Raw genomic sequence first — 22,064 nt, 5'->3', positions numbered from 1 at the left:
AAAATATAAATTTCAGTGTTACTGTGGTTAGAAAAAAGTTCTGAAAACAAATCCATAGAGTAATAATCAGTTCTATGCTATTGCTAAATTTTTTGATGGTAGAATCGCTTAAAACATTGGATAATACCTTTATGGCAAATTTTTAAAATCAGGCTTTCTGTCAATGTATCTAACACTTAGGATCTATATCTTTGCATAGCTATATCTGAGCCCATGTAATACTGAGCTTTTATAGTAGTACTTTACTTTTTGGAATATTGGTAGTAAATGTGAAATAAAAATAAGAGTTTTTTTTTTTTACATTAAACTCTTTACTACAAGAACAACAATCGTTTGATGCTAATCTTACAAGTAGAGCTTCTGTTTTATTATTCTCAAAATAATTTGAAGGTAGAATACTCCTGAATATTGATGTATATAAAACACTGAAATTGTTTGTTCAAGGACCGTGACACACAAAAGATCCAGTGGATAGATCGCTTTATAGAAGAACTTCGCACAAATGACAAATGGGTAATTCCCGCACTGAAACAAATTAGAGAAATTTGTAGTTTGTTTGGTGAAGCACCTCAAAACTTGAGGTAAGGCTTTTAACATAGAATTTCAATATTTTTATTTAGTATTATAGCATATTAGTTGGTAAAAGCAAATTTCAAAGAAAGACAATTAGAGTGAGGTAACAGGAGCCTAAAAGAAGAGTTAGTTTGAAACAAAAGAAGAATCCTTCATCATACCCAGGTTCTTTATTTTATTGATGAGAGAGCAAGTCACTGATAAAGTGAATAAGTATGAGAATCAAGATGGTGATAATTACCTTCAGGTTCTTCAGAATTCTTTCTTATTTCTAACAAGTACGCCAGACAGTTTTCATGGCATGTCTTGTGCCTATTAATCTCACTACTCATTTCCTTTTATCCTTCCTTCCTTTTCTTTGCCCAGTGTCCACCCTAAATTCCATATTGTAATGGTAGTTCTTATATAAATTTTTTTCCTGGCTTATTTTAGCTAAATTTCTCTTAAATAACTGTGCTTAAATATACTATCTTAGATGCCAATTTCTGGTTACTGGAAAAATTTGTCCTTGTGTTTTCTGGTAATAAAAACCTGCTGTCATCGAGTCAATTCTGAGTCTTAGCGACCCTATAAGACAGAGTAGAACTGCCCCTGCCCCATGGGGTTCCCAAGAAGTGGCTGGTGAGTTTGAGCTGCCAACTTTTTGGTAAGCAGCCAGGCTCTTAAGCACTGTGTCACCAGGACTCCTTTCTGGTAATACCAAACAAAAAAACCAAACCCATTGCCATCGAGTCAATTCTGACTCACATCGACCCTATGGGACAGAGTAGAACTGCCCTGTAGAATTTTGGAGGAGCTCCTGGTGGATTCGAATTGTCAACCTTTCGGTTAGCAGCTGTAGCTCTTAACCACTATGCAACCAGGGTTTCCGGTAATAGCATGAAAAGGAAAAACAATGCAGAAGGAGCTAGTTGTAGTGAAAGAATATTCACAATGGAGCCAGGATTCCTGGCTGTGAACCTTGTTTCTAATATGATCTTAGAAAGGCTGTCTAATCTTTTGGAACTTATTTTTCTTATGTGTAAGGTTAGGTGATTGCTCAGATCCTTTACAACTCTCAGATTGCTATGGGTTATGCCTAAAAAGTAAGAAAGGCTACATAAGTGTTTCATATTAAACTCAAACTTCTGCTTTATTTTTTTCCCAAGCCTGGAAAAAATACGAAATTGGAAAGTTATATGGATAAATACTGGCAAAAATTTGGACATACACCTTATTAAAAAAAAAAGGAAATAACAGTGACATTTATTTAAGGGGACATATTTTACGTATATTTGGCCCACTGTCTGTACGCCTCTTGTCCTTTTTCAGACGAATTTGTTTGTTTTAGATAGTAGTTTACATACGCTTGCCAAAAAAAAAAAAAAAAAAACAGTGGCTTCGTCTCCATTAAAATAGTAATGGTTGTGATAGTTGATTGGCTTTCATAAAGGCGGCAAAAGAGGTTGGAAAGGAACTAGATGTCTTTCTGGTGACACCTATGGGCAGACTTGGCTATAGCCAAGTTTTGCAGAATATACCCTGAAGGGCTGTTAAATAAAATTTTACTTGAAGCATTTTCTTTTGCTTATATTTCTCTGCTACAGTCATAGCATAATATTTGTGATTCTGTTCGTACAAGGAATGCTTCTATTTTGTAATTGTTTTGTAATAATCATGTAAACTTAGCGAGTGCTTTGGTACTAGTGTAATATAGGGGTAGACCATAGAAATCAGTCCACTGAAGGAGACGCCTATGGGATGAGGTTGGAATTATTGACGCGTGGTTTTCATGTAAAATTAAAAAAAATTTTTTCAAGGCATTATTTTAAATGGCTTGCTGTTGTCATCAAAGGAAGTAAATGGACAAAAGTGTAATTCTGTTACGAATGAAACCATTTTAAGTTTTTAAACTAGTAACTAAGAATGTATATTGTATAAACTTTTGATTACAACAGAGTTTAATTGCCTAATTATATTATTAAGTTCTTCTCGTTTCAGTCAAACTCAGCGAAGTCCCCATGTATTTTATCGCCATGACTTAATCAATCAACTTCAGCACAATCATGCCCTAGTTACTTTGGTAGCAGAAAACCTCGCAACTTACATGGAAAGCATGAGACTGTATGCTAGAGGTATGTACTGTAAGCCAAGATTAACTATGGGAAATAACAGCAACTTCCCAGCCATTTTTTTTTGGTTTGTGTTAATTACCTTAGAAATGACAACATAATTGGTTATTGTGTTTCTTTATGAGCTTAACAATTTACATACTCCGGAATCTTGCACAACCTAAACTCCAGGCCAGCATTTCAAGGCTCTTTGCTAAGTGCTTGTGCTTCCCTGCTCTCCTTGTTAAACTGATTTCTTTTTTTTCCCTGCCTGGGAGCTCTGCCTGCCTGTACTACAATTGGTTGTTTTCTTCCTAGGTATGTACTTGACTCATTTTCAACCTTTTTTTCTTACTACCACCACCTTTAGTTTTTAAGAAAACTTGACTCAAAACATACCTGTAAGAAATCTTCTGTTAATAAGTTTGTCTAAGTCTGTTTTTGCATGTATTACAGTTCTTTTATCTTAAGTCCATGTTTCATAAGTGTTTTGGATTTTATGAATTAAAGATTCACAAGAATAGAGACAGGAGATTGTAGGAGTCATCATGTTTTAATTGGTTCTCAGAGTTTGAAGTTGTGGTAAAGCTTCATGTGATTTCAGCAGACAGTGTTTGAGTGCCTGCCATATGTGGAGCCCTGTTTCAAAACTGTTTTGCTGTCTGACAGTTACATCAGAGTGTGTGTGTATGCTAGGGGACAAATGTGTTCCTTAGTACATACTCCTCTGTTTTATGCCAAGTTTATAGGCCCCAAAAAAAAAAAAATCTGCCTTGTAGGCTCAAAATTTTTCCCAGAATATTGATTAAAAATACTTTATATTTCCAGTGTTAATAGAATTAGAGCATGAGTTAATTGAATGTTACATTAAATGAGTAGGATTTAAGCACTCATTTTGTTTGGCTCTGCAGAAGCCGAGAGAGAGAATGTGTGTGTGTGTTTAAAAAATGAGTATATTTGCAGTACTCATTATTATGAAGAATAGAGTATACTCTTGGAATAGATCGAAGGGCCAGTATAGCAGTATAAGCATCAGGGTGCTAATGGGCACCAAGCTATGATCTTGTATTATTTCAGTTCTAGGTTCCTTCTAAGCAGTATGACAGAACAGGCAAGCATTATAGTCATGCAGCCATACGGTTTATGTTTTGATCAAATGTGACCAAAATTAGTGCAAGAAACAAAATATGTGCATGCAGTACACTTTAGCCCTGAAGTATTTGGGCTCAGTTTAACATAACTCAGATTTTTTATGATTGTGTCTCACCTTGGTGGTACAAAGCTCTCCCAGTTGCCCATGTAGACCTTCCCCCAAAGCGGAGCCATCTAAATTATATGTGCTTCAATGTTAATTTCTATTTATTTAATTTGTGTGTGGTGTTTCATTGAATTTCATTGTTAGAGGTTGGAAACCCTATTGCAAGGGAGGTTAAGAGAATGGTGCATGTGCAGTTCAGCCTCATTTAGGGTCCTGTCCATTTTAGTCATATCTGCACTGTTCAGCTTCTCCTCTTTACATTGTCAGTATCTCCACAAAGTAAAAGATGTGAATTTGTATCGGTGGATAGCCTAGGTTTAAAACCTGACTCAAACAGCTGTATGACCGTAGGCAAGTTCTGTATGCTAGAACAATACCTGGCAAATAGTAGACATGAGAATTTTTGCTATTAGTATGTTCCTCTGAATTCGTTGACTTAAGACGTTCTGTTTCTCCTAACAAATCTTGATTTGTTTTCCTCCTCTGATATAGTACAATAATCTTTTGATTAATATTGATCTGTCTACTCATACTTAAAAAGGGGAAAGTAATTTGCCTTCTGTCTTTTTTCATTTTTGAAAATTTTTTTAACTAGTAAAATTCCCCTAAGTTAAACTTCTCATGACATTAAATCACTTCTTTGGTAATATTAACCACCAGCATTTCTGAATTTGTAATCCTGAAGCAAATTATGGTTTTTGCCTCTGTATAATAAAAATGATGCATGGATTGCGTTAAGCATGAAACTTACTAAGCAGTAAATAACATCCAGCTTCCACAGTTCACTGATGTTCTCAATTTCTGGTAACCATTTCACCAGTATTAAGAATTTGTCTCACTTGTCTGTATTTCATCTCCACTAGTATTTTTCATCTTTACTTTGGAGAAAATATTTCCTCAGTAACATGGTCAGCTGATTTCACTTCCTACTTTAAAATTAGCTCTGGTGGCGGAAAATAATTTATTCTCTCCAACTTTTACTCATTGTCTCAGTACTCCTGCCTTCATGCACTAGTGCTTCCCCAGTGGTTCTTAAAACATTTTTTTAAATACACATACAACAAAGCATAAACCAATTTTCAGTTTTCACTCAGGTTTTTAGCCCATTAGAAAGATGATAATTGCTGTGCTGTATAGAACACTTACTGAAAGTTTCGTTTATTTTTTCCTGGTTTCTAGATCTGTTGGGGGACTTATCTTCATTGTAGATCACATTATTGCGTTGTGTTTCCTTTAAAAAAAAAAAAAAAAAAAAACTGTTGCTGTGGAGTCAATGGTGACCCTATGATACGAGTCTGTTTTTTCTTTAGGATTGCGAATTTCCATCATCTCTTCCCATTCTCTTACATCTAACACTGGCAGTTTTTAGGAACATTTTCCACAAAAAGCGTTCTTTAATGAGTATCTCTCAGTTCTATTAGAATGAAGATTCTGGGCTAGACTTGATTAGTAGCTCTGACTCATTCCCACACAACATCTATGAAGTTAAATCTGTGTGGGTTCTTTGTGATTAAAAAAAATTAAGCTAGTTATTATCTGTTTATTAAGGTTATATCTCTTTGGGGAAATGGCTGTTTCCAGCCCTGGGACACAAAAGTATAAGATGAGCCTTGAACATCCTATTCCAGAAAGTATGGAAGTGCTCAGAAAATCATGCTGATGAGTCACAAGGATACAGAAGTTAGCTCTCAATGGCCAAATGTGGGTTGTTTAGAGTAGCAAAATAAATAATGATTGTAATTCAACCCATTAAATAAAATACGAATCTTTCTGTCATACTGATAAAGAATACCAATCAGTAAATGTAGAACATATGATGGAAATAAAAAACCAAGAGATGAGGGTGGTTAACTCCTAGAATGGCAGAATAAGATGCTTGGCAGATATTCTCCCCAACAAAACAACCATTTTTAACAACAAAACACCCATTTACTGGAGAAAATTTAAGAATTACATAATGTCTCTGGAACTATCCTAATGAGATTCATTTCTTTAAGAAAATCTAGTAACGTTGGAGGAACATTTACTCAAGAAAATCTAAATCTACAGTGAGAGTGTAGTGTTTGAGCCACAACCTGCTCCTTTCTGAGCTCCATTATATGGAAACTACCCTGGGCAGGTGCAACCAACAAGAGGAAGCTCCCTCTCAACCATAGCTGCGAGTCTAGGGTTATGGTTTCGTTTCGTGAGGGACAGTTTACCAGTGTTTCTCATCTTACCCAATCCTGTATTAGAAAAACTCTATTCCTCGTGGTCTTATTTCTTCAACTTTTCTTGATTATTCTTCGACTTCCATTGAATGTTCCCAAAGTTCTACACTGTCTTAGTTCTTGATAAATAAAGTCAACACCTAAGGAAAAAAGGGGAATGCTGAAACTAGTGGTTAAAAGTTGGGTAAGAAAAAAGATGTTTAAATAGCCTCAAAGTATTTCCCCACGAATAACTTACAAATTATGAAGGAAAAAACAGTAACTTTACAGTGGAGAAACCTGGTGGAAACTGCCTTAACCAAGTGATCAAAATTAACGTCATGAGTATTGGTGCGAACTGACAAGGTGTGCCTCCTGATAACGATGCACTCACGGGGACATCACCTTTGCAGTGTTCCTGCAAAAATGCATAAACTGAGTCTAATCATGAGGAAGCATCAGAGATGTCCAATTTGAGGGACGGTCAACAAAATTGGTGTATAGTTTCAAAAAGGTCAAGAAACACAAATGATGAATTTTCCAGGTTTGTGAAGACTAAAAACACATGATAACCAAATGCAATGCTTATTTAGTCTTGGGCTTGGAAAAAAAGTATAAAGGTTCATAATCAGAAAATTGATTAAACTTGAACATGGACTGTGGTTTAAATTGGCAGTGCTCCACGTGGATATTTGGCAATGTCTGAAGACCGTATTGATTGTCTTTGGAGGGTGGAGGGAGAGATTTTACTGACATCTAGTTCGTAGAGGCCTGGGATGGTGCTGGACATCGTACAATGCACAAGACAGACCTCTACAGCAAAGATTGTCTGACCTTAAAATGTCAGTAGTATAGTGTTGAGAAAACCTGGGTTACATAATACTATAGTAACGGTGTTTGATAACTGTACTGTGGTTATATAAGAGAATGTCCTTGTTAGGAGATAAACGTTGATGTATTCAGAGTAAAGGGACTTGTCTCCAGTTTACAAATGGTTTAGAAAATGATACATGCATGTATGGTGAGTGATGAAGGAAATGGGGCAAAGTGCAAACAATTGGTGAATCTGGGTAAAGGTTATAAGGGAATTCTTGTATTACTTTAGAAAATTGCTAAAGGTTGAAATTACTAAGTCGCAGCTAAAAAAGTATGCAAAGTTGTGCATGAACATGTTTTAAAAAAAGGCAGCTGAATTCTAGTGTTTAGTCAGATGCTCCAAGACTGGTGCTGTGAATAAGAAAATTTATCCATAATGGAATGTAACTTGATATCTTCTCCAATTTCTTGAGAAATAGGGCTTCCAGGCCTAGGTTTTGATGAAATTGACTTTCATGGAAGTAGACAATTTGTGTTTAGGATTGTTGGCATATGCTAACGCATGTAAAAGTAAAAAGCAGTGAGTCATAATACATGGGACTCCTTTCTTCACCAAAGATTCAAAAACATCTGTGCTTCCAGACATTGTAAAAGTTTCATCTTTACAGTGTGTCGAGATTTTGCTCAGAGAAGAACCTCATGGTTTAGAAGACTTCAATTATTACCTCACACAACTAGAACTCTTTGGCACTTGTGGGCCCATACTGTAAAGTCCAAGATTTATCAGCAGATGTCAGGTTGCCTTTTGATCATTAATGACTGTTTAACTGAATTTCCTTTGATTAAAGGCAGCAGTGATGTGGGTACCCATCCGTGTAAGTCATGATTTTTCTTTTTAATTTGCAGACCATGAAGACTATGACCCACAAACTGTGAGGCTTGGAAGTAGATACAGTCATGTTCAAGAAGTCCAAGAACGGCTCAACTTCCTTAGGTATGTTTTAAACGATTAGTGTTACTCTTGTTAAGACACATTAAGGTAAGGCATGCAGAGTTAATGTTCTATGTAAGTCTATTTTAGGTGGACTTTCCTCCCTGAAGTTGAATGTTTTCCCATCATTGCCTAAAAGTCACATGACATTTCCTTATGTGGTCATTATTAAATACTTTAATATTATTGGCTGAGTTTCAGCTTTTCTTCTTTGCAGTATTTGAGGACAGCATATTTTGAACTTTAGGATTCAGTGCTGTTCTTCATATTTGTTTACAGTATAAATGTTTTTAAAGAACAAATTTTTATATATTGGACACAGTTAACTGGACAACCATGTTAACATTATTTTTGTCACAGGCACTAGGGAAAGAGACAAAAGGCTGCTGGACCAGCACCCCAACAAAGTGGTTTGAGTCCTCTAGTGCCTTCTGTATCCTAGCAATGACTGACAAAGGTGATCTGAAGTCATGTGTTAGTGACATTACTTCTGGTGGAAAGGAGGAAAAGAGGTTATTCCACTAAGCCAAAGTTAAATGTAGTCCAAGGCTAGCTAGATTTGCTCAGTAGTATTTAACTTTTAATGACTCTACACTTAGAGATTTGAAAAGAACATCTGATAAGAATTTTTATGAATGGAAAAAAAAAACACATCAGATAGCAGAAGAGCATATTGGGACCATAAATGTGCTAAAGGAAAATGTCCAGTTTGTCAGTGGTGCAGGAAATCTATTGTATTTATTATTTTAATATACATTCTAGAGAATTTTTCTCCTTGATCTATTTTAATTATGTACTTTTATTAAACTGTGTGCTTATTTATGGAAGAAAACTTACATAAGTGTTTACATAATGATTTTAACTTGAGAAGCATTCTAGCCACCAGATTTTAAGATATTTGGCATTTGTTTAAAGTGAAGTGTTTTGTATGTGGGTGAAAGGACCTGCCTGCCCAGATTGAGACTCAGTGCCATAAAGAGCCATTGTTATTGATGGCCATGTGTTGTGTCCCTTAGGTTTACTAGAACAGAAGAATGGTTACAAACCTTTTTGCTGTATTAAAGTTAGGAGTCAAGAGGACTTATTCTAGACCCTGCTGTATTAGTGCCTATCTTTATGATTTCTAGGAACTCACTGAAGGGAAAGAAACCTACTGTTTAATGCTTGCTGTATATTTGGCCTTGTGTTAAATAAACACGTTACATTTAATCATAGCACTCAATTGAGGTGGGCGTTATTCCCATTTGATTAATAAGAAAATCAAGATGCAGATTGGTTAAAGTACCTGGTTTGAAATTGCACAGCCGGTATGTGATGGAGCTGGATTACTCAACTAAGTCTATCTGACTTTAAAATCTGTGCTGTCTTCATTAGACCAGGGATTTTTCAAACGTTCCTTGGAGCATTAGCGCTTCATAGGAGGTGCCTTGAAGGTTTCTGAACAGTGGGGAGTTTGATCTCCACTTTCTCCTTATTTCTTGGTTCTAATAACTGGGGCAGTTCCATGGACTTCTATATGGGATTTTGGTTTGAAGAAGGGTTTTGCTGCTATTTAAAAAAAAAAAGTTTTTAAAACTTTGAAAATGACTGATTCTCTCCTACTGTACCAGTTTCCTTATCTGTAAATTCAGGACGGGCATCATTAGATAGGACTAGACGCTAGAAACCCTCACTTAAGCTCAGCAATTTTATGAAAATCAAAGGGACCCTAGAATTAAGATCCAAAAATGCTTTGAGATGGAAAGGAAACCTATACTGACATTTGGTGCATACTCCTTACTCTGTAACTGGGCCTGGAGCCACCATTATGATGTTAACTAAGAATTTTGTGTAAAGTTACAATTCAGAATAAATCGAGCTGTTTTCTTTGTGTGTCATTCACATGGCAGACTGGGTGGGTGGATGAATGCTAAAAGAAATTCGCTAACCTGAGGAAGAGACTATAGTTGTAGCAGAATTCACTTTATTATTGTCTTATTTTAATGACTAAACCAGGAATCATACAACTAAAAAGACCCTAGGGGACATCACTGAGTAATTGACAAGCATCTTACTGATAATTGAGATAAAAACTTACTAAACCATATGTAGGTTATTCTGTTTAATGTGGTCTGGTACTGAGTGATGGATATTAGATCGTCAGAACGTATTAGAAGTTAAGCTATTTTAACTCTTAAATATCAGTGGGTTATCTGTGAAAGTCACTTAGTAGACTTTCACTTTTTCAGTGATGCCATATAAGCAGCATGGGAAATCTTTTATTTTAAACCCAAATAACCTATTAAAATTCCTTTAAGATGGCTAGTTTCAAAGACTGAACTGTTCACGTTCAGGGAACAAGTATTTCATTCATGTTTAGGTCCAAACACCTAGCAGAGTTCCCTTGCGCATAGTAGGTGCCCAGTATATGCTTCATTAACATCTAGTGTTCTTTAGTACCAGATAAAAATTGAGAAATAAGGTCTTTTGAAACAACTTTTGTACTTAAAATATATTGTAAGAAATGTTTTATTTTATACATATCCAAATAGTCTCTGAGGATAAAATTATGCAGATCCTAATGGCTAATTTTTGTTTTTCTAAGATTTTTGTTGAAGGATGGCCAGCTGTGGCTCTGTGCTCCACAAGCAAAACAAATATGGAAGTGTTTAGCAGAGAATGCAGTTTACCTTTGTGATCGTGAAGCTTGTTTTAAGTGGTATTCCAAATTGATGGGAGATGAACCAGACTTAGATCCTGATATTAACAAGGACTTCTTTGAAAGTAATGTGCTTCAGCTTGATCCATCCCTATTAACTGAAAATGGAATGAAATGTTTTGAGCGATTCTTCAAAGCTGTGAATTGTCGAGAAGGGAAACTAGTAGCAAAAAGAAGAGCCTATATGATGGATGATTTGGAGTTAATAGGTTTAGACTACCTTTGGAGGGTAAGTGAAAAGTAAAAACACTCTATCTCATGTATTTTTTCAAATAGGTAAAGAATCCTGATTTTGCATATGAATTAATATGTATTTATTTTGCTCTGATGCTGGTCCCAGGAGTCTGGCTTAGTAATCGCTCGTCTTTTTGTGTCATTTTGCAGTGGACACACACCCACCCTCAGTCCTTCCGTCCCTCTGCCACTGATGTTCCTGTTGTCTTGGAAGTTACTGTTCCCTCCATTTTTATTCAGTGTTAGTCTCTTGTTCCTCTATGTCAATGTGAATTGTAGGTTATTACACATTTAAGGCTATTGCAATAGAGGACAGAAGAGAGAAGACTTTGTTTAGAAGGGATTATGCATGTGTACTTCTACTGGCACTGGTTTAACTTGTGATGTTTTAAAATACCTGGAAGAGTAAAATATCATGTTCTACTAAGGCTAGTCTTTCTGTCTTGATATTATTGATATATTACTCCTAGCTTTTGAAGTCTCATCTGTTACATAGTTCATATTGGTTTTTGGATATAAAATATTTTTCTGCGAGCCATAGACTAAGAGTTTACTGTAAGTCAGTGGTTTTCAGACCTTCTTAAACTGCAGAAACATTTTTTGAAAATCAATTTACATGATACTCCAAAATGGAGAACTAGTTAAAATGGGAAAGGCCTGCCTTTTTTTTTTTTTTTTGATGAGTCTCTCCATGCTTCCTTCCTTTTTCCCTCCCCAAACCTGTTACAGGGCTCAGCTCTGAAACACCTCAAAGGTAATTGAGGTTATTTGGTGGTGGTGGGAAGGTTTCTATTTATTAATCCTCGTTGTTATTGAAAACCATTGATTTAATTAGATGAGTGAGAAAGATCTGTAGAAATGGGGAGGGATAACCCTTTGTGCTAAGCTTTATTTCATCTAGTTTCTTACTTCCTTTTAACTAATGTGAATTCGTTCTTGAATGCTTCACAACTTGATTATCAAGATGTTCAATTGCAGGGTTAAATAATACTGGTCAAAAGCAGGTTTCATGTGTGTAAAATATGTGGCTCGTTCTTAAATTACTTTATTCAAAGACTTGAGTTTTACATGTATTATTCTCTTGGTCTGTTTTTCTTAATATGTTTGATTATCAGAGTCAATATACTGTTAAATGATTGACTAATCCATTAAAAATAACTGAGGGTATGGTTTGAATTGAAATGCCGAATTAAAACATTTCTTGAACGGTGTTAACACTAATCTTTTTGAACCTAGGTTGTGATTCAGAGTAATGATGATATTGCCAGCAGAGCTATAGATCTCCTTAAAGAGATATACACAAACCTTGGTCCGAGGTTACAGGTCAATCAGGTGAGGATTGAGATGTTTTAAAATCTTCCGCAAATTAGAATTGTGATTGAAAGACGTTTTTTGCTTTTAAGATTTTTTTCTTTAATTCAGAATTAACTGGAAATGTTTTGTCTCAGCTATATCTATTTAGTCCATATTTCTCTCATAGAAATTGCTGACTAAATGAATCTTGCTTTGACAGATATCTTGAAGGAATTGGGGTTATTTGGTGTCGGGGGAGGATTTCAAGTATAATAATTCATTGTGTGTTGGAATGACGAGATTCAACTCAATTTGGTTTGATACTGACATTGAATCCTTAAGTTTATTTCTTGACTATCTCGTTTATGCTTGTTAATTTACTAACGTTAGCCTCCTTTTAATAAACATGTGCTTTATTATCAATATAGACTGTGGTTAAGCTGCCTTTAATTTTTATATTTCAAAACAACTTGAACTGTTTTTATCTGGCCTGTTCTTTGTAGGTAGTGATCCATGAAGATTTCATTCAGTCTTGCTTTGATCGCTTGAAAGCCTCCTATGACACGTTGTGTGTTTTGGATGGTGACAAAGACAGTATTAATTGTGCAAGACAGGAAGCCGTTCGAATGGTTCGAGTATTAACTGTTTTAAGGGAATATATAAATGAATGTGACAGCGATTATCATGAGGAAAGAACAATTCTCCCAATGTCAAGGTTTGTGATGGACCTGCTAGCGCTGATTCTTAGTTATTTGGTATTTTCCTAGCCATTTGATAAAAAAAAAAAAGCGATGATGTACGGGTAAAAGGAGGGTGAAGGAATTGTCATTTTTGGAAATACTGGGGTCACATTGATATTTTGCAATTCCAAGTGATTTTATGTCATTCATTTATACTATTAAAATAATAGCAGTCAGGTTGGAGAGTAATTGGAAAGAACTCTTAAAAGCTGCTTTGACAAATAGCCAATACTGCAAGACATATTTTTAAATGGTCTGCTAAAATTTCTCTTAGATGGCTCACCATTTAGCAATTCCAATGGTATTTATAGTTTAGAGATGTTGATAGCATGAATACCATCAGTAATTTTTTTTAGAGGCCTCTTTGTTAACCATGAAATTATATAAAGCTGTTCTTTGAATATGATTTGTATTTTGTATCTTACCCCAAGAAGATATCATGCCAAATATAATTATCATTTTGGGGTGGGTTTTGATACTAAGAAAATTTCACACAGAAAGTCCAGTTTGACATTTTTATTGATGCTCTCAAGCTAAAGTTTATCTTCCACATTTAAAAATAGTCTTAGTGAATTGGGCTTTTGCAGCAAAAAATAAGTGAAGTGTTATGTCTCTGTCTGAATTTATTATAATTTTTTGCAGCCATCAGTACAAGAGTGATGCAAATGGAATACGACAAAGTTGTGTTTTCAGGATTACTTACATTTGTAGTTAAAAGGAGCAATAAAGTTTTATTTTTGAGATACTACAAATAACATCTTTAACTTCCTCTTGTTTAATAAGAAAATATTTACTATTATTCCCAGCTTTATTTTCTTGGTACCAGTGTTTGAAAGCCTGCTGAATACGATGATGATATTTTTTTTCTCCCCCCAGAGCTTTTCGTGGTAAACACCTCTCTTTTATAGTTCGATTTCCAAATCAAGGCAGACAGGTTGATGACTTGGACGTATGGTCTCATACAAATGATACAATTGGTTCAGTACGACGTTGTATTCTCAATCGTATTAAGGCCAATGTAGCCCATACAAAAATCGAACTCTTTGTGGGTGGTGAGCTGATAGATTCTGCAGATGACAGAAAGCTAATTGGACAATTAAACTTAAAAGATAAGTCGGTAAGTATATGTAATCATCACACTTTTCAAGAAAGTCAAACCTGAGGATTTTTTTATTCAGTAAGTGTTACATGCAATGTTCTGTTAGGTATTTTGATTATAACATTAAGACAGGGATCTTGACACAGTAGATAAAGAAAAGGTTTTTAAAAACAAACTTCAGCGGTTATGTTAGGCAACACTTGTAAAGTATATTTTTAAAATGACAGCACATAGTCTTTTTTTGGGGGGAGGGGGTTGGTCACTAAGTTCTGTGTTTCCTTGTCTTTGATACAAATATAACCTGTCATTTTCAGCTAATTACAGCCAAACTTACACAAATAAGTTCCAATATGCCTTCAAGTCCTGATAGCTCTTCAGATTCCTCAACTGGCTCTCCTGGAAACCATGGTAATCATTACAGTGATGGTCCCAATCCAGAAGTGGAAAGCTGTTTGCCTGGGGTGGTGAGTAGATACATCTTAAGCTATTGTGTGCAAGGCATTATGCTTAGGTTCTTTGGGAATAAAAAAGTACATAGAACAGTTGTTTTTTTCTTGAGCTTACAGTCTAATGAGGTAAAATACCAAATTACTATACGCTTTAACTGTCAACTTGAGAGTGGATCCCTCTGAAAGGTGATTGTAACTTAGTTGAAATTTAAAATAAAAGTTCTCTATATAATATTATGTTTGCATAGAATTAATATATTGTACAGCTTAATTACAGCACTCTTGAATGTACAAATTTAAGAAAAGACCACTGTAAAATCAATTCTTCCGTTAGAAGTGTTTCTGTATGAAAACATCTGCACTCTTTCTCAAATTGTCAGGAACATCTTGTACCTAAAGAAAAAGCAACTCCTCCCTTCCTTCCCCTCTCAAGAATTTTAATGCCTACAATAATAACCAACCACTCCAATGTCAGAAGAAGTTGGCTCCCTTTGACAACTGGATTAGGAATTTAACTAGTAGGCATGGCAGCCGTTTTTATGTCTACGTTAAGTACTGTAGGGGATAAACAGTTTAGCGAAACTGTAGAAGAGCTGTCACAAATTATTGGAGCTTGTTTGGATGATGTATTCGGTCTGCATGACGAAAAGATTTGTATAGGTGAGAAGATGGGGAAGGCAGGCCATTTGAGAGTAGAAGTGACATAAGCAAAAGTGTAGAGATTAAAGAACATTTATTTTGGGAGTAATTTATAGGTAAGTGTTTTGCATATTTTGTATTCTAGATAATGTCACTGCATCCCAGATATATCTCTTTCCTTTGGCAAGTTGCAGACTTAGGTAGCAGCCTAAATATGCCACCTCTTAGAGATGGAGCAAGAGTTCTTATGAAACTTATGCCACCAGGTAAGATTTTTTTTGGTGGGGGGGGTTGCGGATAATTTGATAAAGTACATGCTAGACAATAAAGGGGGGTATTAGCAAATTCTTTTTCTAGATGGAACATGCTTTGTGCTATAGACTACAACAGGAATTAGTAAGCTACAGCCACATGCCAAACCCAGCCCACCACCTGTTTTTGTACAGCCCAAGAAGCCAAGGATATTTTTCCTGTATAACCAAAGTATTCATGTAAGCCAGGAAATTATGTTAGTACCATCTAACCATCAGACGCCTTCCAGGGTTCTCCAGTAATGTCCTTTACAGCAAAAAAATCTAGTTCAGAATCAAATATTGCATTTAGTTGACATATCTTTTTAGTTTCCTTCTGAAATGCTTCCTCAGTCTGTCTTTAACTTTCATTATCTTTACACTTCTGAAGACTACAAGCCAGTTATTTTGTTAACTAGCCCCTCAGTTTAGAATGATCTGTTTCGTCGTTAGATTCAGGTTATGCATCTTTTGCTGGAAAACCTGTCAGGTGGTGTGAATTTCAGTTTTATCTGTATGGACTCATGGTTTCCTATTACATTCACCTTTCAGTTAGTAGTCCAGCTTAACCATTTCTGCCGCCTAGTAGGGACTCCTTTCCTTCCCTAGTCTTACTTATTTAATATTTTTTAATATGTAAAAATCTACATGGTTCTAAATGTCAGTACAAAAAGATATACATAGACATTTCTAAGTGTATTTGTTACCCTCTCTCAGTAACAAATTTAGTAGTGTCTGGTTTGTCATTCCTGTGTGTTTTTGCAGAAATGAGGAGATAGGTGTATACTTATTCCTCCTTTCTTACACAAAATGTACTTTGCTTCTCTCACTGAGAAATCACTCCTTATCAGTTTATAGAGAGCTTGCTCATTCATTTTTATGTCTGCATATTATTCCCATTGTATATACCATAGTTTTTTCCACCAATCTCTTGTGTAGGGGCATTTAGATTTTTTTCTAGTATGCAATTACAGATAATTTTTAGGAAATTATTTTTTTGGAAGGGGGTCTATTTAATTTTTATTGCTTTCATCAGATATCTGAGCTTGGCTGTCTATTTATATTTTTGTATTTAAGAATAGAGCTCCAAGGTGATTGGAAATGGCTTAGCAACTACTGGACTTCATTGTACAATGATAGGGTCTTAATTCTATTTAGGGATTCTAATGATAATATGTGAGGTCTTTTCTCTGGAAAAGTCCATGTGTCTTCTCCGTAGAATCATGCTTCAGACTACTCTTTGTGTGCTGTAAGTTGCATTGCCAGTTTTCAGAAACCTGGACTGGGGCATGCGTCCTCATTTGTCAGCCTTCAGACTCTTGCTTCTGCCATCATGGTCTAGAGTGTCATCACCACCCTTCTCTGTACCCGGGAGTCTTGATCCAGAGCCTCTCAGTTTCAGTTTCTAAAGAGAGTTCTCCAGCCTCCTTTGAGGGTTAGGAAGGTTAGTGGCCTGCCTCCTTCATGGGGGGAGTGGAAACTTGCTTCTTACGCAGACGTCAGTCAGTTCCTCTGGCTTTAGGATCTGTAGTTGTCCCTAAATCCTTAGCTTTTCTAGGATTCAGTGGGGGAATGGGCTAATTTACAGGTGCCTTCTCTTCTTGTCCCCCACAAACATATCTTGGTTTTGCTAAGCCAGCTATCTTCCATACTCTCTACACCTTCGTAATTTGTTGGTGTCTCTCTAGTGTGGCTTCCTGTCTGTTCTCATGTCCTTTTGAGTTTCTGTTTAATACAGTTCAGTGTCACATATTTAATTGCCCTAGGTAACTTGCAAAAGTGTGCTTCCATTACAATCATTTTTCTAAAGTAAAACACCTTGTTAACCTTTCCCCGCCTTGCTTTCTGAATCCTGTGGGATAGAATCAGTTCATATATTAATTAGGCTCTTAGCCAGCTAAGAATTCTCACAGATTTTAATTCTTATCCCTTATCTGTTGGTATCGTTTAGAATTTATATTGTTCCATTAACTAGAATCAGCGTAACAGTCACTGTTGATTTATGTATATAGATAGATTCAACCTTAAAAAAAAAATTAACTCAAGGCACAAACCCTCATCAAAATCTCTGATTTTGTGATTTGGGCATAATGCCACCAGATGGCGAGAGTATGCTACTGCCAGGCAGCTCGAGTAGGAAACATGAGAAGGTGCTTTTTAATATTTTACATAATCAGAGTATATTATCTAAATTTGAAACAGCCAACTTCTGAAAAAAAACAACAGTGATTGTTTTACAGTAGCAAAATCGTAGGTTTTGGTACCAAATGGACTTGAGTGTTCAAATCCTGCTTTTTCTGGTTTCTACTCTGGCCTTAGACATAAGTTATCTTAATCTTTCAGACCTCCCTTGTCTGTAAAACTGGGCTAATAATAACTGTTTCATAGAATTGCAGGGATTAAATGAGGTGCTTTGTGGAAAAATCCCTAGTTTAATACTTGGTACTTAAGTCAGTATTCAACAAATGCTAACCCATTCTGTCATTATGGTTGTTTATACACAAACATGTGCACACACTCTCAATTCTACAAGAAGGAAGCAGAGGCTCTAAGAAAAGGAAATGGTTATAAATTTTGTTTCTGGCTGTGGTAAGTAGATGTGTTAACGTTTGAGTAGTCAGATGTGCACGTGTGCACACGTGCATGTACTTGAACGGGAAAAAATAATATAGTTTTTTCTAGTCATTAACTTTGCCTATTTTAGTTTATTCTGAATTGCTGCTTGAAGTCAAGTGCTCCATTGTGATTTGCTGTTAAACTAGAACTTCTGCAGTCTTCTTTGTGGGTAATTCAATCTCTTGTAACCTAGACTGTTTCTAAGAGCTCCTGTGACCTTTCCCTACATGAATCAGAAAAACAGACTATTGCGCAATACTGAATGGTTAAAATAATATTACTTGAACAAACAGAATGAGTTACTTTTCCACTTAAGAACTTCCATTTTTCCAGGAGTTTGGTATAACTAATATATTAAAATGTTCCAAACTCTGTTGTAAGCCCATATTAACGCGTTTAAACCTGACAGTATCTCTGTAAAGGGCATTACCGTATTTATTTTATATTTTAAAGGTGGGAAAGCAGCCCCAGCCATATGAAGTTACTTGACTGGGGTCACATAGTTTAAATGGCAGTTGTAGAATTCAGATGCAGGCAGTTGGGCTTCAAGGTTTGTACTGTTAACGTCTGTTACTATTTTCTATTCTTTTTAGTAATTGCTTTAGACTCTGTATAACAGAATGAAACATTGCCCTGTCCTGCACCATCTTCATGATGTTTTGAGTCCATTGTTGTGAATATTGTGTCAGTTCATCTCATTGAGGGTTTCCCTCATTTTTGCAGTCCCTCTACTTTACCAAGAATGATGTCCTTTTATAGCGATCGGTTTTTTCCTGACAAAATATCCAAAGAAAGTGAGTTGAAGTCTAGCCATCCTCACTTCTGAGGAACATTCTGGTTGTGTTTATTCTAAGACTGATTTGTTAATTCTTTTGACAGTCCAGTATGTTCAGTGATTTTCAACACCGTAGGTCGAATTTATCAATTCTTCTTTTGTCTTCCTTTTTTTATTATCCAGCTTTTGCATGCATGTGACATGATTAAAAAGACCATGGCTTGGGTTAGGCACACCTCAGTCATCAGAGTAACATCTCTGCTTTTTAAAACTTGTAAGGGGTCTTTTGCGGCAGATTTGCCCAATACAAATATGTTGTTTGATTTCTTGATTGCTGTTTCCACGAACGTTGATTGTTGATCCAAGTTGAATGAAATCATTGGCAGCTTCGATTTCTTCTCTGTTTATCATGATGTTTCTTTTAGTCCAGTGATAAGGATTTTTGTTCCCTTCACATTCAGATATAATCCATACTGAAGGCTGTATAATTTTTGACTTCCATCAGTAAGTGCTTCAAGTTGTCTTTTCAGCATATTGCAGGTTGTTAATGAGTCTTCCTCCAATCCTGGTGCCAAGTTCTTCATATAGTCGGACTTCTCAGATGATTCGTTCAGCATACGGATTGAATAAATATGGTGAAAGGCTATAACCCTGCTGCATGCCTTTTCCAGCTTGGAACCATGCATTATCCTCTTGTTCTGTTCTAATAACTGACTCTTTTTTTTTTTTAATTAATTTTTATTAAGCTTCAAGTGAACATTTACCGTTCCAATCAGTCTGTCACATGTAAGTTTACATACATCTTACTCCCTTCTCCCACTTGCTCTCCCCCTATTGAGTCAGCCCTTTCAGTCTCTCGTTTCGTGCCAATTTTGCCGTCTTCCCTCTCTCTCTATCTTCCCATCCCCCCTCCAGTCAAGAGTTGCCAACACACTCTCCAGTGTCCACCTGATTTAATTAGCTCACTCTTCATCAGCATCTCTCTCCCCCCCGCTGACCAGTCCTTTTCATGCCTGATGAGTTGTCTTCGGGGATGGTTCCTGTCCTGTGCCATCAGAAGGTCTGGGGAGCATTGCCTCCGGGATTCCTCTAGTCGCAGTCATACGATTAAGTATGGTCTTTTTATGAGAATTTGGGGTCTGTATCCCATTGGTCTCCTGCTCCCTCAGGAGTTGTCTGTTGTGCTCCCTGACAGGACAGACATTGATTGTGGCCGGGCACCAACTAGTTCTTCTGGTCTCAGGATAATGTAGGTCTCTGGTTCATGTGGCCCTTTCTGTCTCTTGGGTTCTTTAGTTGTCGTGTGACCTTGATGTTCTTCCTTTGCCTTTGCTCCAGGTGGGTTGAGACCAATTGATGTATCTTATCTTAGATGGCCGCTTGTTGGCATTTAGGACCCCAGACGCCACATTTCAAAGTGGGATGCAGAATGTTTTCATAATAGAATTATTTTGCCCGTTGACCTAGAAGTCCCCTCAAACTATGTTCCCCAGACCCCAGCCCCTGCTCCGCTGACCTTTGAAGCTTTCATTTTATCCCGGAAACCTCTTTGCTTTTAGTCCAGTCCAATTAGGCTGACCTTCCTTGTATTGAGTGTTGTCTTTCCCTTCGCCCATAATAACTGACTCTTGATCGACGTACAGGTTCTGCACGACCACAATTAAGTGTTTTGAAGTTCCCATTCTTCACAAGCTTAGACTTGGATATCTTTATAAAAGACTAGAAAGGAGTAAACTAGTATCTTTTTTTAACTCTGGATGATAGGATTATGAGTGGCTTAAATGTTATTTTCCTTATTTTATGAAATGAGCGTGTATAGATAATCAAGAACCTAAAATCATTTAGGTTCACAGACTTGGTGGTGGTGTTAGGTGCCATCGAGTTGATTTTCAACTCATAGCAACCCATCGCGACAATAGAACTGCCCCCATAGGGTTTTCTAGGCTGTAGAACAACCTGCATTCCGGTTAGAAGCCCAGCACTTTCCCCCTAGAGCTAAAGTGGTCCAAACTCCTCAGATGAATAAACTGTAGCCCAGAAATATTAACTTTAAAATATTTTTTGCTTAAAGCTTTGTCTTTCAGAGCTCGTTTCTTTTCTCTGACTTTTTTTTTTTTTTTTTTGCCTCCATCCTTCACTCAGAATATTTTTAAACCAAGCAACACATTCTCAGGTATTGCTGGTAAGAGTACGAATTGACTTCTTTTTAGGAGGTAATTTGGTAATACATGTTAAAAGTCTTGGACTTTACTGTTCTTTCTGCTTGCAGGATTTTTTTCCTGGGGAAATAATTAGATTTAGCTAAAAGTATCTTTATTCTTAAAAAATAAAATAAAATGCTGGAAATAACCTAAATTCCCGAAAATAGGGATTAAACTGGTATACTAGTAAAATGGCATACTGTTATTTTAATCATGAATAAAAATGATGTAGGAGATGAAGATTTAATGACAGAATATATTAAAATTGTTCTATAAAAATGTAATATTTGAATTAGTTACATTACACAGCACTATATTCCTTCAGAGTAGGGAAAACCAACAGCTTCAACACAAATTAAAGATTGGTTAATAAGATATGGCAGCTGACTACTTACAGGCCTGTTAAAATTAGTTTACCCTAACAAAGTTACGGTTATTTTCAATTACCTTTATTTTATTCAAAAGAAGCTTTTACCTTGAAAACAATAAAAAGGACAATATTATTTATCAAGTGGTTTTAATCCTAGGATAATTAACCTTGGAAATAACTCGATTATCAGAGTACTTTCTAAAGTTGATTGACTATTCCTAAATTCAAGTGTCTGGTAGCTAATGCTTAATTGTATCGAGATTATTATTATTATTTTTAACTATTTCTTTTTTCACTGAGATTTAAAGGAAATTCTTGTTTTAATGTGACAAGGGGGAATACAAAGCTCTGCTTATTTTGAGGTGAAAATCAGGCATTAATACTTTTTTTTTTTAAATGCTTGCTTTTTAAGGTTCAACTTCTAGGGTTCCTCTAAGTCTTTTCAATAAAACAAAAGAGTCAATGCATAGGATCATAGAGATGAAGAGTAGTGAATGTGTTGGGAAGAGCTAGTCATTTCTTTCTGTTTTATTTCCAGTAAGAGCTGCTTCCTTTTGCTATGTTTTATGTTTTTTTTTGTTATCTAGTTCATGAGGGAGGCATATTGTTTTAAGGTCTTTGAGTAGGAGACTGTTCCTTCATGTTTGGGGTGACCGAGAGTCCTGATTGATTTTTACCAGTCTAGGTCTGATTATGTCTTGTGAAGTTACAGCCTGTGGCTTAACTAAATTGGTATTCCCTAT

At 36.0% G+C, this 22,064-nt stretch overlaps 1 protein-coding gene across 9 annotated transcripts in view; it reads left to right on the top strand.

Annotated features, from left to right (window-relative positions):
• The window catches only part of USP9X (ubiquitin specific peptidase 9 X-linked), a 134,171-nt gene that overhangs the window by 71,081 nt on the left and 41,026 nt on the right, over positions 1-22,064 (top strand). For 7 of the 9 annotated variants that reach the window (XM_049873361.1, XM_049873359.1, XM_049873353.1 and 4 more), the window contains 9 exons: positions 445-581; positions 2,539-2,687; positions 7,833-7,920; positions 10,502-10,844; positions 12,086-12,181; positions 12,646-12,857; positions 13,759-13,999; positions 14,296-14,445; positions 15,215-15,335. In XM_049873361.1, the coding sequence (XP_049729318.1) occupies positions 445-581; positions 2,539-2,687; positions 7,833-7,920; positions 10,502-10,844; positions 12,086-12,181; positions 12,646-12,857; positions 13,759-13,999; positions 14,296-14,445; positions 15,215-15,335 (1,537 nt within the window). The remainder of the gene's footprint in view (positions 1-444; positions 582-2,538; positions 2,688-7,832; positions 7,921-10,501; positions 10,845-12,085; positions 12,182-12,645; positions 12,858-13,758; positions 14,000-14,295; positions 14,446-15,214; positions 15,336-22,064) is intronic. The other 2 variants (XM_049873360.1, XM_049873358.1) reach the window with 1 other exon arrangement.

Source organism: Elephas maximus, chromosome X (genome assembly GCF_024166365.1).
Source record: "Elephas maximus indicus isolate mEleMax1 chromosome X, mEleMax1 primary haplotype, whole genome shotgun sequence".
NCBI classification, from domain to species: domain Eukaryota; kingdom Metazoa; phylum Chordata; class Mammalia; order Proboscidea; family Elephantidae; genus Elephas; species Elephas maximus.
This window is presented reverse-complemented; position numbering and strand designations above follow the sequence as displayed.